Source organism: Staurois parvus, unplaced genomic scaffold (assembly GCF_062004578.1).
Source record: "Staurois parvus isolate SC_StPar_1 unplaced genomic scaffold, SC_StPar_1.0 ptg003422l, whole genome shotgun sequence".
Lineage (NCBI taxonomy): Eukaryota > Metazoa > Chordata > Amphibia > Anura > Ranidae > Staurois > Staurois parvus.
In genome coordinates this window covers 39094-56537 of record NW_028321218.1, presented here as the reverse complement: position 1 = coordinate 56537, position 17444 = coordinate 39094, and the positions used below count along the sequence as shown (strand labels likewise).

Below are 17444 nucleotides of genomic sequence, written 5' to 3'. Positions count from 1 at the left end.
AGAGGAGTGTGGGGGGTATGACAGTGATCGGTATGTACAGGAGAGGAGTGTGGGGGGTGTGACAGTGATCGGTATGTACAGGAGAGGAGTGTGGAGGTATGACAGTGATCGGTATGTACAGGAGAGGAGTGTGGAGATATGACTGTGATCGGTATGTACAGGAGAGGAGTGTGGAGGTATGACAGTGATCGGTGTGTACAGGAGAGGAGTGTGGAGGGTATGACAGTGATCGGTATGTACAGGAGAGGAGTGTGGGGGGTATGACAGTGATCGGTATGTACAGGAGAGGAGTGTGGGGGGTATGACAGTGATCGGTATGTACAGGAGAGGAGTGTGGGGGTATGACAGTGGATGGTATGTACAGGAGAGGAGTGTGGGAGGTGTGACAGTGATCGGTATGTACAGGAGAGGAGTGTGGAGGGTGTGACAGTGATCGGTATGTACAGGAGAGGAGTGTGGGGGGTATGACAGTGATCGGTATGTACAGGAGAGGAGTGTGGAGGGTATGACAGTGATCGGTATGTACAGGAGAGGAGTGTGGGGGGTATGACAGTGATCGGTATGTACAGGAGAGGAGTGTGGAGGGTATGACAGTGATCGGTATGTACAGGAGAGGAGTGTGGAGGTATGACAGTGATCGGTATGTACAGGAGAGGAGTGTGGCGGTATGACAGTGATCGGTATGTACAGGAGAGGAGTGTGGAGGGTATGACAGTGATCGGTATGTACAGGAGAGGAGTGTGGAGGTATGACAGTGATCGGTATGTACAGGAGAGGAGTGTGGAGGGTATGACAGTGATCGGTATGTACAGGAGAGGAGTGTGGAGGTATGACAGTGATCGGTATGTACAGGAGAGGAGTGTGGAGGGTATGACAGTGATCGGTATGTACAGGAGAGGAGTGTGGAGGTATGACAGTGATCGGTATGTACAGGAGAGGAGTGTGGAGGTATGACAGTGATCGGTATGTACAGGAGAGGAGTGTGGGGGGTATGACAGTGATCGGTATGTATAGGAGAGGAGTGTGGGGGTATGACAGTGATCGGTATGTACAGGAGAGGAGTGTGGAGGTATGACAGTGATCGGTATGTACAGGAGAGGAGTGTGGGGGGTATGACAGTGATCGGTATGTATAGGAGAGGAGTGTGGGGGGTATGACAGTGATCGGTATGTACAGGAGAGGAGTGTGGGGGGTATGACAGTGATCGGTATGTATAGGAGAGGAGTGTGGAGGTATGACAGTGATCGGTATGTACATCTCTGACTGTTACAGTCGATGGGGCCCCTCCTCCACCCTCAGGTTAGGGGGCGTACACCACATACCCACAATTACTGTGTCAGGAATGGACTCAGCACTGGTGGTGGGACTCACCTGCCGTGTGGGCTGCAGTACCAGGGCTGACCAGCGGGTGCTCTCAGCAACCAGAGGCTCACTCCTACAATGAGCCATCACCTGAAACTGATTACACAGGTGTATTTAAGGAATGGCCAGGCCTGTGATCAGGGCCTTGGTGTAATGTCAGGGATCCAAGTATGACCAGAAATGTGTGGACTGACACAGGGAAGTAGCAGGCTTCAAGAACACAGGCGTAGTCAGGCTGGAGAGGTGGAATGGTCAGGCTTGCCATAAGGTACTGTCAGGTGCCGACTGGCAGTGTCTCTAGCAGCCCACAGCACGGATTTCCTCAGGGCGCGGGGTCTAAGTCCCAGCCTGCTATTCACCAGGGACCCTGATGGTGGGGATGGACTTGGTGCAGACTGGAACCAGGTCGCGACCCCTGAGTGCGTCCGGCTGTGGTAGAGAGTACTGGCAGGGGAGTGCAGGAACGGAGTCTGATGGGAAGAGGCAGGCAGACTTACTAAAGGTGATCCGTGCGGGATGGATGGATCATCTGGTGAAGTAAGCGTCAGGCGTAGTCAGGAAGGCCAGGTCAGCAATGTGCGGGCAGCGAGGTACCGGAGAAGCAGGCAGAGAATAGTCAGGGTCACAAGCCGGGTTCAGTAACTCACGGGCAGCACGTTACAGAGGATCAGGCAGAAGGATGGTCAGGCAAGCCAGGGATCAAGCAGGAGAAGTCAGCAGAGGTCAGGATCAGGCAGGGTCGGCAACAAATCAGATAGTAGCAGAACAGGAACACAGGGTACAGGGGCTCATGGGAAACATACATCAAGGCCCTGATCACAGGCCTGGCCATTCCTTAAATACACCTCCTGCAATCAGCTCCAGGTGATGGCTCATTGTAGGAGTGAGCCTCTGGTTGCTGAGAGCACCCGCTGGTCAGCCTTGGTACTGCAGCCCACACGGCAGGTGAGTCCCACCACCAGTGCTGAGTCCATTCCTGACATTTGGAGACACAAAGACTCCACCTTGTGACCGGCCCCATTAGCAATGTCATCTGTCATTTTCACCATGCAATTGCATGACATACAGGCACGCCCCTCCCCCTCTTCTACCTACCTTGTTCCTCTGACACAGAGTGTACCCTTGGGTTGTCACAAGCCAGGTTTCTGACATTCCTGCCTGTTGGTTTTATTTCAGCGGTTCCCTCCCTGGACTGCATAGTGAAGGTTCAGCACAATGTCTGTGTCGGTGAGAAGTTGGATCTGTCCTGTAGGATTCACTCATTTTACCCGCCGGACATACAAGTCACATGGTACACGGAAGATGACGTCATGTTACCATCAAACAGCACTGACCCCCTCCCAGAAAATGAGGGACTCTATCATACCTCCAGCTCTTGCAGTTACATCCCAACAATGAAGGATCTGGGGAAGGATTTCCGATGTCGGGTTCAGCATGTCAGCCTATCGAATCCGAAGCATGTGACCTGGACCCTGACAGAGATAAGTGAGTGAGACCAATCTGTGCGAATGTGATGGTGGAGGAGGAAACCGGAGTCACACCTGATTTAGCAGAAGGGTCCAACCCGTGCTCAGCATCCAAGGTGTCCTCCAAACACTGGATACAACAAGCAGGAAGAGCCGGCAACATCCTCATGAAGCTTTGTTAGTGATACAGGAGTGACATATAAGTACCCTGACGTGTATCGGCACATAGCCCTGATCACAGCATCCTGACGTGTATCGGCACATAGCCCTGATCACGGCGTTCTGACGTGTATCGGCACATAGCCCTGATCACAGCATCCTGACGTGTATCGGCACATAGCCCTGATCACAGCATCCTGACGTGTATCGGCACATAGCCCTGATCACGGCGTTCTGACGTGTATCGGCACATAGCCCTGATCACGGCATCCTGACGTGTATCGGCACATAGCCTCGATCACAGCATCCTGACGTGTATCGGCACATAGCCCTGATCACGGCATCCTGACGTGTATCGGCACATAGCCCTGATCACGGCGTCCTGACGTGTATCGGCACATAGCCCTGATCACGGCGTCCTGACGTGTATCGGCACATAGCCCTGATCACGGCGTGCTGACGTGTATCGGCACATAGCCCTGATCACGGCGTCCTGACGTGTATCGGCACATAGCCCTGATCACAGCATCCTGACGTGTATCGGCACATAGCCCTGATCACGGCATCCTGACGTGTATCGGCACATAGCCCTGATCACGGCGTGCTGACGTGTATCGGCACATAGCCCTGATCACGGCGTGCTGACGTGTATCGGCACATAGCCCTGATCACGGCGTGCTGACGTGTATCGGCACATAGCCCTGATCACAGCGTTCTGACGTGTATCGGCACATAGCCCTGATCACGGCGTCCTGACGTGTATCGGCACATAGCCCTGATCACAGCATCCTGACGTGTATCGGCACATAGCCCTGATCACGGCGTTCTGACGTGTATCGGCACATAGCCCTGATCACAGCATCCTGACGTGTATCGGCACATAGCCCTGATCACAGCATCCTGACGTGTATCGGCACATAGCCCTGATCACAGCATCCTGACGTGTATCGGCACATAGCCCTGATCACGGCATCCTGACGTGTATCGGCACATAGCCCTGATCACGGCGTCCTGACGTGTATCGGCACATAGCCCTGATCACGGCGTCCTGACGTGTATCGGCACATCGCCCTGATCACGGCGTCCTGACGTGTATCGGCACATAGCCCTGATCACGGCGTCCTGACGTGTATCGGCACATAGCCCTGATCACGGCGTTCTGACGTGTATCGGCACATAGCCCTGATCACGGCGTGCTGACGTGTATCGGCACATAGCCCTGATTACAGTGGTCTGACGTGTATCGGCACATAGCCCTGATCACGGCGGTCTGACGTGTATCGGCACATAGCCCTGATCACAGCATCCTGACGTGTATCGGCACATAGCCCTGATTACAGTGGTCTGACGTGTATCGGCACATAGCCCTGATCACGGCGGTCTGACGTGTATCGGCACATAGCCCTGATTACGGTGTTCTGACGTGTTTCGCACATAGCCCTCATTACAGCGTGCTGTGAGCAAGCCTACTTGCCAAAACGTGTCAGAATGTTTTTATGTCACTCCTGAATCACTAATAAAGCTTTCATGAGGATTTTGGAGTTGCCGGCTCTTCCTGCTTTCAGGACAAATCTCCCCGTATAATGTAACGTCACCTCTGAGACAATCTGCCACAAAATTTGCAGTCCAGCAGTGTATGATCCTACATATAGAGACCAGCAGTGTATGATCCTACATATAGAGACCAGCAGTGTATGATCCTACATATAGAGACCAGCAGTGTATGATCCTACATATAGAGACCAGCAGTGTATGATCCTACATATAGAGACCAGCAGTGTATGATCCTACATATAGAGACCAGCAGTGTGTGGGCCTACATATACAGACCAGCAGTGTATGATCCTACATATACAGACCAGCAGTGTATGATCCTACATATAGAGACCAGCAGTGTGTGGGCCTACATATACAGACCAGCAGTGTATGATCCTACATATACAGACCAGCAGTGTATGATCCTACATATAGAGACCAGCAGTGTATGATCCTACATATAGAGACCAGCGGTGTATGAGCCTACATATACAGACCAGCGGTGTATGATCCTACATATACAGACCAGCGGTGTATGATCCTACATATACAGACCAGCAGTGTGTGAGCCTACATATACAGACCAGCAGTGTATGATCCTACATATAGAGACCAGCAGTGTATGATCCTACATATACAGACCAGCAGTGTATGATCCTACATATACAGACCAGCAGTGTATGAGCCTACATATACAGACCAGCAGTGTATGAGCCTACATATACAGACCAGCAGTGTGTGGGCCTACATATAGAGACCAGCAGTGTATGGGCCTACATATAGAGACCAGCAGTGTATGATCCTACATATACAGACCAGCAGTGTATGAGCCTACATATACAGACCAGCAGTGTATGAGCCTACGTATAGAGACCAGCAGTGTGTGGGCCTACGTATACAGACCAGCGGTGTGTGGGCCTACGTATAGAGACCAGCGGTGTATGGGCCTACATATACAGACCAGCGGTGTATGAGCCTACATATACAGACCAGCGGTGTATGATCCTACATATACAGACCAGCAGTGTATGGGCCTACATATACAGACCAGCGGTGTATGATCCTACATATACAGACCAGCAGTGTATGGGCCTACATATACAGACCAGCAGTGTATGATCCTACATATACAGACCAGCAGTGTATGATCCTACATATAGAGACCAGCAGTGTATGAGCCTACATATAGAGACCAGCAGTGTATGATCCTACATATACAGACCAGCAGTGTATGATCCTACATATACAGACCAGCAGTGTATGATCCTACATATACAGACCAGCAGTGTATGAGCCTACATATACAGACCAGCAGTGTATGAGCCTACATATAGAGACCAGCAGTGTATGAGCCTACATATACAGACCAGCAGTGTATGAGCCTACATATACAGACCAGCAGTGTATGATCCTACATATACAGACCAGCAGTGTATGAGCCTACATATACAGACCAGCAGTGTATGAGCCTACATATAGAGACCAGCAGTGTATGAGCCTACATATACAGACCAGCAGTGTATGAGCCTACATATACAGACCAGCAGTGTATGGGCCTACATATACAGACCAGCAGTGTATGAGCCTACATATACAGACCAGCAGTGTGTGGGCCTACATATAGAGACCAGCAGTGTGTGGGCCTACATATAGAGACCAGCAGTGTATGATCCTACATATACAGACCAGCAGTGTATGAGCCTACATATAGAGACCAGCAGTGTATGGGCCTACATATACAGACCAGCAGTGTGTGGGCCTACATATAGAGACCAGCAGTGTGTGAGCCTACATATAGAGACCAGCAGTGTATGGGCCTACATATACAGACCAGCGGTGTATGTTCCTACATATAGAGACCAGCGGTGTATGAGCCTACATATACAGACCAGCGGTGTATGAGCCTACATATACAGACCAGCAGTGTATGAGCCTACATATACAGACCAGCAGTGTATGATCCTACATATACAGACCAGCAGTGTATGAGCCTACATATACAGACCAGCAGTGTATGATCCTACATATACAGACCAGCAGTGTATGATCCTACATATACAGACCAGCAGTGTATGATCCTACATATAGAGACCAGCAGTGTATGAGCCTACATATAGAGACCAGCAGTGTGTGGGCCTACATATAGAGACCAGCGGTGTATGAGCCTACATATACAGACCAGCGGTGTATGATCCTACATATACAGACCAGCAGTGTATGGGCCTACATATACAGACCAGCGGTGTATGATCCTACATATACAGACCAGCAGTGTATGATCCTACATATACAGACCAGCAGTGTATGATCCTACATATAGAGACCAGCAGTGTATGAGCCTACATATAGAGACCAGCAGTGTATGATCCTACATATACAGACCAGCAGTGTATGATCCTACATATACAGACCAGCAGTGTATGAGCCTACATATACAGACCAGCAGTGTATGAGCCTACATATAGAGACCAGCAGTGTATGAGCCTACATATACAGACCAGCAGTGTATGAGCCTACATATAGAGACCAGCAGTGTATGAGCCTACATATACAGACCAGCAGTGTATGAGCCTACATATACAGACCAGCAGTGTATGATCCTACATATAGAGACCAGCAGTGTATGGGCCTACATATACAGACCAGCAGTGTATGAGCCTACATATAGAGACCAGCAGTGTATGGGCCTACATATACAGACCAGCAGTGTATGATCCTACATATACAGACCAGCAGTGTATGGGCCTACATATACAGACCAGCAGTGTATGATCCTACATATACAGACCAGCAGTGTGTGGGCCTACATATAGAGACCAGCAGTGTATGATCCTACATATACAGACCAGCAGTGTATGAGCCTACATATACAGACCAGCAGTGTATGAGCCTACATATAGAGACCAGCAGTGTATGGGCCTACATATACAGACCAGCAGTGTGTGGGCCTACATATAGAGACCAGCAGTGTATGATCCTACATATACAGACCAGCAGTGTATGATCCTACATATAGAGACCAGCAGTGTATGGGCCTACATATACAGACCAGCAGTGTATGATCCTACATATAGAGACCAGCAGTGTATGATCCTACATATACAGACCAGCAGTGTATGGGCCTACATATACAGACCAGCAGTGTATGATCCTACATATAGAGACCAGCAGTGTATGAGCCTACATATAGAGACCAGCGGTGTGTGGGCCTACATATACAGACCAGCGGTGTGTGGGCCTACATATACAGACCAGCAGTGTATGATCCTACATATAGAGACCAGCAGTGTATGATCCTACATATACAGACCAGCAGTGTGTGGGCCTACATATACAGTGCAGGAAATGTGTATTTGCTCCCCCGATGGTGAATGTTCGCCCCTCACACAGAAACGATCGGTCTAACAATGGAATGTTCGCCCCTCACACAGAAATGATCGGTCTAACAATGGAATGTTGGCCCCTCACACAGAAATGATCGGTCTAACAATGGAATGTTGGCCCCTCACACAGAAATGATCGGTCTAACAATGGAATGTTCGCCCCTCACACAGAAATGATCGGTCTAACAATGGAATGTTCGCCCCTCACACAGAAATGATCGGTCTAACAATGGAATGTTCGCCCCTCACACAGAAACGATCGGTCTAACAATGGAATGTTCGCCCCTCACACAGAAACGATCGGTCTAACAATGGAATGTTCGGTGTAACACTGAGAGACAGAATACAACAACAAATTCAGCAGAAATGCGTCTAACAAATGATGACGGATCTGCATGTTCATGAGGGAAAGAAGGATTTGATCCCCTATCATTCAGCAGGATTTCTGGCTCCCAGGTGTCTCTCATACAGGTAACAAGCTGAGATTAGAAGCAGTCTCTTAAAGGGAGTGCTGCTAATCTCATTGTGTTCCCTGTATAACAGACACCTGTCCACAGGAGCCATCAAACCATCAGATTCCAAACTCTCCACCATGGCAAAGACCAAAGAGCTGTCCAAGGATGTCAGGGACAAGATGGTAGACCTACACAAGGCTGGACTGGGCTACCAAACTATGGCCAAGCAGCTTGGTGAGAAGGTGACAACAGTTGGTGCAATCATTCACAAATGGAAGAAACACAAAACAAGTGTCAGTCTCCCTAGGTCTGGTGCACCATGCAAGATCTCCCCTCGTGGAGTGTCAATGATCATGAGAACAGTGAGGAATCATCCCAGAACTACACGTGAGGATCTTGTCAATGATCTCCAGGCAGCTGGGACCACAGTCACCAAGAAAACAATTGGTAACACACTACGCCGACAAGGACTGAAATCCTGCAGTGCCCGCACGGTCCCTCTGCTCAAGAAAGCCCATGTCCAGCCCATCTGAAGTCTGCCACTGAACATCTGAATGATGCCGAGGAGGACTGGTGGGAAGTGTTGTGGTCAGAGGAGACCAAAATCCAGCTCTTTGGCATCAACTCAACTCACCGTGTTTGGAGGAGGAGGAATGCTGCCTATGACCCCAAGAACACCATCCCAACTGTGAAACATGGTGGTGGAAACATTCTGCTTTGGGGGGGTTTCTGTTAAGGGGACAGGACAACTGCACCACATCCAAGGGACGATGGACGGGGCAATGTACCCTCAAATCTTGGGTGAGAACCTTCTTCCCTCAGCCAGGACATTGAAAATGGGTGGTGGATGGGTGTTCCAGCATGACAATGACCCAAAACACACGGCCAAGGCAACAAAGGAGCGGCTCAAGAAGAAGCACATTAAGGTCCTGGAGTGGCCTAGCCAGTCTCCACACCTTCATCCGATGGAAAATCTGTGGAGGGAGCTGAAAGTTCGAGTTGCCAAACGTCAGCCACCAAACCTTAATGACTTGGAGAGGATCTGCCAAGAGGAGTGGGCCAAAATCCCTCCTGAGATGTGTGCGAACCTGGGGGCCAACTCCAGGAAACATCTGACCTCTGTGATTGCCAACAAGGGATTGGCCACCAAGTACTAAGTCATGTTTTGTGAAGGGGATCAAATCCTTCTTTCCCTCATGAACATGCAGATCCGTCATCATTTGTTAGACGCATTTCTGCTGAATTTGTTGTTGTATTCTGTCTCTCAGTGTTACAACGAACATTCCATTGTTAGACCGATCGTTTCTGTGTGAGGGGAGAACATTCCATTGTTAGACCGATCGTTTCTGTGTGAGGGGCGAACATTCCATTGTTAGACCGATCGTTTCTGTGTGAGGGGCGAACATTCCATTGTTAGACCGATCGTTTCTGTGTGAGGGGCGAACATTCCGTTGTTAGACCGATCGTTTCTGTGTGAGGGGCGAACATTCCGTTGTTAGACCGATCGTTTCTGTGTGAGGGGGAACATTCCATTGTTAGACCGATCGTTTCTGTGTGAGGGGCGAACATTCCATTGTTAGACCGATCGTTTCTGTGTGAGGGGCGAACATTCCATTGTTAGACCGATCGTTTCTGTGTGAGGGGCGAACATTCCATTGTTAGACCGATCGTTTCTGTGTGAGGGGCGAACATTCCATTGTTAGACCGATCGTTTCTGTGTGAGGGGCGAACATTCCATTGTTAGACCGATCGTTTCTGTGTGAGGGGCCAACATTCCATTGTTAGACCGATCGTTTCTGTGTGAGGGGCCAACATTCCATTGTTAGACCGATCGTTTCTGTGTGAGGGGCGAACATTCCATTGTTAGACCGATCGTTTCTGTGTGAGGGGCGAACATTCCATTGTTAGACCGATCGTTTCTGTGTGAGGGGCGAACATTCCATTGTTAGACCGATCGTTTCTGTGTGAGGGGCGAACATTCCATTGTTAGACCGATCGTTTCTGTGTGAGGGGCGAACATTCCATTGTTAGACCGATCGTTTCTGTGTGAGGGGCGGACATTCCATTGTTAGACCGATCGTTTCTGTGTGAGGGGGGGACATTCCATTGTTAGACCGATCGTTTCTGTGTGAGGGGCGGACATTCCATTGTTAGACCGATCGTTTCTGTGTGAGGGGCGAACATTCCATTGTTAGACCGATCGTTTCTGTGTGAGGGGCGAACATTCAGCATCGGGGGGGGGGGGGCAAATATGCATTTCCTGCACTGTATACAGACCAGCAGTGTATGGATGAGCCTACATATACAAACAATTTAGAGTTAGGCATGCAATGGGGGGGGGGTAACGGAACCGACCCCGACTCTGCTTGAGTACTTTTGTTAGAATACCGCTTCCCCGTCCGAACACCGACCACTGACACCACCGCTGACCATACAGGACCACCGACACCAGACTGGAAGGAAATCAGGAAGTAGACTAGTTTATGTGAACACAGATACAAGATATATACACTCGGGGGACAATCCCCCCTCCCTGCATAATGACACAGGGCGGGGCAATCCCCCCTCCCTGCATAATGACACAGGGCGGGGCAATCCCCCCTCCCTGCATAATGACACAGGGCGGGGCAATCCCCCCTCCCTGCATAATGACACAGGGCGGGGCGATCCCCCCTCCCTGCATAATGACACAGGGCGGGACAAATCCCCCCTCCCTGCATAATGACACAGGGCGGGGCAATCCCCCCTCCCTGCATAATGACACAGGGCGGGGCAATCCTCCCTCCCTGCATAATGACACAGGGCGGGGCGATCCCCCCTCCCTGCATAATGACACAGGGCGGGGCGATCCCCCCCTCCCTGCATAATGACAGGGCGGGGCGATCCCCCCCCCCCTGCATAATGACACAGGGCGGGGCGATCCCCCCTCCCTGCATAATGACACAGGGCGGGACAATCCCCCCTCCCTGCATAATGACAGGGCGGGGCAATCCCCCCTCCCTGCATAATGACACAGGGCGGGGCAATCCCCCCTCCCTGCATAATGACACAGGGCGGGGCGATCCCCCTTCCCTGCCTAATGACACAGGGCGGGGCGATCCCCCCTCCCTGCATAATGACACAGGGCGGGGCGATCCCCCCCTCCCTGCATAATGACAGGGCGGGGCGATCCCCCCCCCCTGCATAATGACACAGGGCGGGGCGATCCCCCCTCCCTGCATAATGACACAGGGCGGGACAAATCCCCCCTCCCTGCATAATGACACAGGGCGGGACAAATCCCCCCTCCCTGCATAATGACACAGGGCGGGGCAATCCCCCCTCCCTGCATAATGACACAGGGCGGGGCAATCCTCCCTCCCTGCGTCTTTCTGCGTATCTCTGTGTATCTCTACGTATCTCTCTTCTCTCTGCGTATGTCTCTGCGTATCTCTCTTCTCTCTGCGTATCTCTCTGCGTATCTCTCTTCTCTCTGCGTATCTCTCTGCGTATCTCTCTTCTCTCTGCGTATCTCTCTTCTCTCTGCGTATCTCTGTGTATCTCTCTTCTCTCTGCGTATCTCTCTTCTCTCTGCGTATCTCTCTTCTCTCTGCGTATGTCTCTTCTCTCTGCGTATCTCTCTTCTCTCTGCGTATGTCTCTTCTCTCTGCGTATCTCTCTTCTCTATGCGTATCTCTGCGTATCTCTCTTCTCTCTGCGTATCTCTCTTCTCTCTGCGTATCTCTCTTCTCTCTGCGTATCTCTCTTCTCTCTGCGTATCTCTCTTCTCTCTGCGTATCTCTGCGTATCTCTCTTCTCTATGCGTATCTCTGCGTATCTCTCTTCTCTCTGCGTATCTCTCTTCTCTCTGCGTATCTCTCTTCTCTCTGCGTATGTCTCTGTGTATCTCTCTTCTCTCTGCGTATCTCTGCGTATGTCTCTTCTCTCTGCGTATCTCTCTTCTCTCTGCGTATCTCTCTTCTCTCTGCGTATCTCTCTTCTCTCTGCGTATCTCTCTTCTCTCTGCGTATCTCTCTTCTCTCTGCGTATCTCTCTTCTCTCTGCGTATCTCTCTTCTCTCTGTGTATCTCTCTTCTCTCTGCGTATGTCTCTTCTCTCTGCGTATCTCTCTTCTCTCTGCGTATAACTGCGGTTCCTGTATATTGCAGTCTCTCCGCCCACCCTGGACCCCATACAGTGCTCCCCCGGACCCCCTGAGTTGGGGCAGACGGTGACGTTGTCCTGCAGAATCAGTAACATGTACCCCGGAGATCCCACCATTCAGTGGTACCGGGCACTCACCAAATATACCGCCCAGCAATGGAACATCCAGATAGATCCCCAGTCCAGGTTGTTCTCCGGAACCACAGAGGTGACACTCACTCCCACGTTGGAGGAACACGGCGTCCCCATCCGCCTGGAGGTCACACATGGGGGGACCACCGTCACCAAAGAATATCCGCTACACCTGAAAGGTAATCTGAGCTCCGCTCTCCTTCCAGACCATGGATGATGTACACTGGGGGAGGGGGAATGTACACTGGGGGAGGGAGGGGGTGGAAATATTCCCTGGGGAAGGGGGGCGGAGGCATACCCCGGTAAGGGGGAGGCATATCCCAGGAAGGGGGGGCTGAAGTATACCCCGGGGAGGGGGGGGCGGAAGTATACCCTGGGAAAAGGGGGCGGAAGTATACCCCGGGGAGGGGGGACAGAGGTATACCCCGGGGAGGGGGGGGAGGCATATCCCAGGAATGGGGGGGCTGAAGTATACCGAGGGGGGGGTGGAAGTATAACCTGGGGAGGGGGGGCGGAGGCATAACCCAGGGAGGGGAGCGGAGACATACCCTGGGGAGGGTGGGTGGAAGTATACCCTGGGAAGGGGGGGGGGGGCAGAAGGCTTATCCTGGGGAGGGGAGTGGAGGCATACTCTGGAGGGGGGGGCGGAGGCATATCCCAGGGGGGAGGCATATCCCGGGGAGGGGGGGGGGGCGGAGGCATATCCCGGGGGGGGGGGAAGGCATATCCCGGGGAGGGGGGGGGGTGCAGGCGGAGGCATAACCCGGGGAGGGGGGACCGAGGCATATCCCGGGAAGGGGGGGAGGGGGCAGAGGCATATCTCGTGGGGGGGGGGGGGGCGGCATAACCCATTGGGGGGGCGGAGGCATACCCCGGGGGGGCGGAGGAATACCACAGGGGGGGGCGGAGGCATATCTTGGGGGCAGAAGTATACCCCAGGGAGGGGGGGAGGCATATCCCAGGAAGGGGGGGCAGAAGTAAGCTCCTCTGGTGCAGAGACTGATGTGCCCATTTCATGTTCTTCCTCCTCAGGGGTCCCAGTTCTCAGTGAGATCTCCAGTGATCCCCTTATACCGGATTATGGAAAGTCTCTGACTCTGCGCTGCGATGTGGTTGGCTGTAATCCCGGACACACCCCTGAGGTCACCTGGTCAGAGGGTGGAACAGTGCTGAGGAGAGAAGAGCAGAGAGTGACCCGAGGCAGCGGAGACGTTCTGTCCTGTTCTCTGACCTTCACACCGACAGCTGAGAATAGTGAGCGGGTCTATACCTGCACTGTGACGCACAGAAACATGGGACATTCTAGTGCCAAAAAACTGCACCTGAGGCTCCCAGGTAAGGGAAGGAAATGGGGGCACAGAAAACTCCTCCCCTCTGTAGTGAGTGCCGGGGAGGCTGCCCACCATTGGTCTGGTAGTATAAGTGGGGGAGGTGATGGGGCATGTGCAGCACGCTGCCTGCTGTACCTCTTCTGGCTGTGACCAAAATGTGCCTGTGGCCAAAGTTGGGAGTGGCCAAGTATGTCACTTCCCCCTTTGTACAGGTGAAAAATGGCCTGGGGGGCACTAGAGAGATTGTTGGAATAATGAGCCCAATTGGGAACAGCAATGATAAGCTGCAACAAGTGCCTGGGCCAGCAACAACCCCCAACCTATGTCAGGGCCAGCAACAAGTTCCAGGGCCAGCAACAACCCCCAACAAGTGCCAGGGCCAGCAACAACCCCCAACAAGTGCCAGGGCCAGCAACAACCCCCAACAAGTGCCAGGGCCAGCAACAACACCCAACAAGTGCCAGGGCCAGCAACAACACCCAACAAGTGCCAGGGCCAGCAACAACCCCCAACATATTTCAGCACCAACAACAACCCCCAACATATGTCAGGGCCAGCAGCAACCCCCAACATATGTCAAGGCCAGCAACAACCCCCAACAAGTGCCTGGGCCAGCAACAACCCCCAGCATATGTCAGGGCCAGCAACAACACCCAACATATGTCAAGGCCAGCAACAACCCCCAACAAGTGCCTGGGCCAGCAACAACCCCCAGCATATGTCAAGGCCAGCAACAACACCCAACAAGTGCCTGGGCCAGCAACAACCCCCAGCATATGTCAGGGCCAGCAACAACCCCCAGCAAGTGTGAGGACCAGCAGCACATCACACACCGCACATCACACATCACACACCGTACATCACACACCGTACATCGTACATCACACACCGCACATCACACACCATACACCACACACCGTACATCACACACCGTACATCGCACACCGTACATCACACACCGTACATCACACACCGTACATCACACATCGTACATCACACATCGTACATCACACACCGTACATCACACATCGTACATCACACACCGTACATCACACACCGTACATCACACATCGTACATCGCACATCACACACCGCACACCGTACATCGCACACCGTACATCGGACACCGTACATCGCACACCGTACATCGCACATCACACACCGTACATCGGACACCGTACATCGCACACCGTACATCGCACATCACACACCGTACATCACACACCGTACATCACACACCGTACACCACACACCGTACATCACACACCGTACACCACACACCGTACACCACACACCGTACATCACACACCGTACATCGCACACCACACACCGTACATCACACACCACACACCGTACATCACACATCGTACACCACACACCGTACATCACACACCACACACCGTACATCACACACCGTACACCACACACCGTACACCACACACCACACACCGCACATCTCACACCACACACCGTACATCACACACCGTACATCACACACCGTACATCACACATCACACACCGTACATCACACACCGCACATCACACACCGCACATCACACACCGCACATCTCACACCACACACCGCACATCTCACACCGTACATCACACACCGCACATCACACACCGTACATCACACACCGTACATCACACATCACACACCGTACATCACACACCGTACATCACACACCGCACATCACACATTGTACATCACACACCGTACATCATACACCGCACATCACACACCGTACACCACACACCGCACATCGTACATCACACACCGCACACCACACACCGTACACCACACACCGTACATCACACACCGTACATCGCACACCGCACACCACACACCGTACATCACACACCACACACCGTACATCACACATCGTACACCACACACCGTACATCACACACCGTACACCACACACCGTACACCACACACCACACACCGCACATCTCACACCACACACCGTACATCACACACCGTACATCACACACCGTACATCACACATCACACACCGTACATCACACACCGCACATCACACACCGCACATCACACACCGCACATCTCACACCACACACCGCACATCTCACACCGTACATCACACACCGCACATCACACACCGTACATCACACACCGTACATCACACATCACACACCGTACATCACACACCGTACATCACACACCGCACATCACACATTGTACATCACACACCGTACATCATACACCGCACATCACACACCGTACACCACACACCGCACATCGTACATCACACACCGCACACCACACACCGTACACCACACACCGCACATCACACACCGCACATCACACACCGTACATCATACACCGCACATCACACACCGTACATCACACACCGTATATCACACACCACACACCGCACACCACACACCGTACATCACACACCGTATATCACACACCACACACCGTACATCACACACCGTACACCACACACCGCACATCACACACCGTACATCACACACCGCACATCACACACCGCACATCTCACACGGTACATCACACACCGCACATCACACACCGTACATCACACACCGCACATCACACACCGTACATCACACACCGTACATCACACACCGTACATCACACACCGCACATCACACACCGCACATCACACACCACACACCGTACATCACACACCGCACATCACACACCGCACATCACACACCGCACATCACACACCGCACACCACACACCGCACATCACACACCGCACATCACACACCGTACATCATACACCGCACATCACACACCGTACACCACACACCGCACACCACACACCGTACATCACACACCGTATATCACACACCACACACCGTACATCACACACCGTACACCACACACCGCACATCACACACCGTACATCACACACCGCACATCACACACCGCACATCTCACACGGTACATCACACACCGCACATCACACACCGTACATCACACACCGCACATCACACACCGTACATCACACACCGTACATCACACACCGTACATCACACACCGCACATCACACACCGCACATCACACACCACACACCGTACATCACACACCGCACATCACACACCGCACATCACACACCGCACATCACACACCGCACATCACACACCGCACATCACACACCGTACACCACACACCGTACACCACACACCGTACATCACACACCGCACACCACACACCGTACATCACACACCGTATATCACACACCACACACCGTACATCACACACCGTACACCACACACCATACACCACACACCGTACATCACACACCGTACATCACACACCGCACATCTCACATGGTACATCACACACCGCACATCACACACCGTACATCACACACCGTACATCACACACCGTACATCACACACCGCACATCACACACCACACACCGCACATCACACACCGTACATCACACATCACACACCGTACATCACACACCGTACATCACAC

General features: G+C 52.3%; 1 protein-coding gene across 1 annotated transcript in view; it reads left to right on the top strand.

Moving 5' to 3' along the window:
• The window catches only part of LOC149428192 (hemicentin-1-like), a 48144-nt gene that overhangs the window by 16273 nt on the left and 14427 nt on the right, over positions 1–17444 (top strand). Inside the window, exons 7-9 of the mRNA XM_089667616.1 lie at positions 2539–2847; positions 12510–12815; positions 13669–13971. Of these exons, the coding sequence (XP_089523742.1) occupies positions 2539–2847; positions 12510–12815; positions 13669–13971 (918 nt within the window). The remainder of the gene's footprint in view (positions 1–2538; positions 2848–12509; positions 12816–13668; positions 13972–17444) is intronic.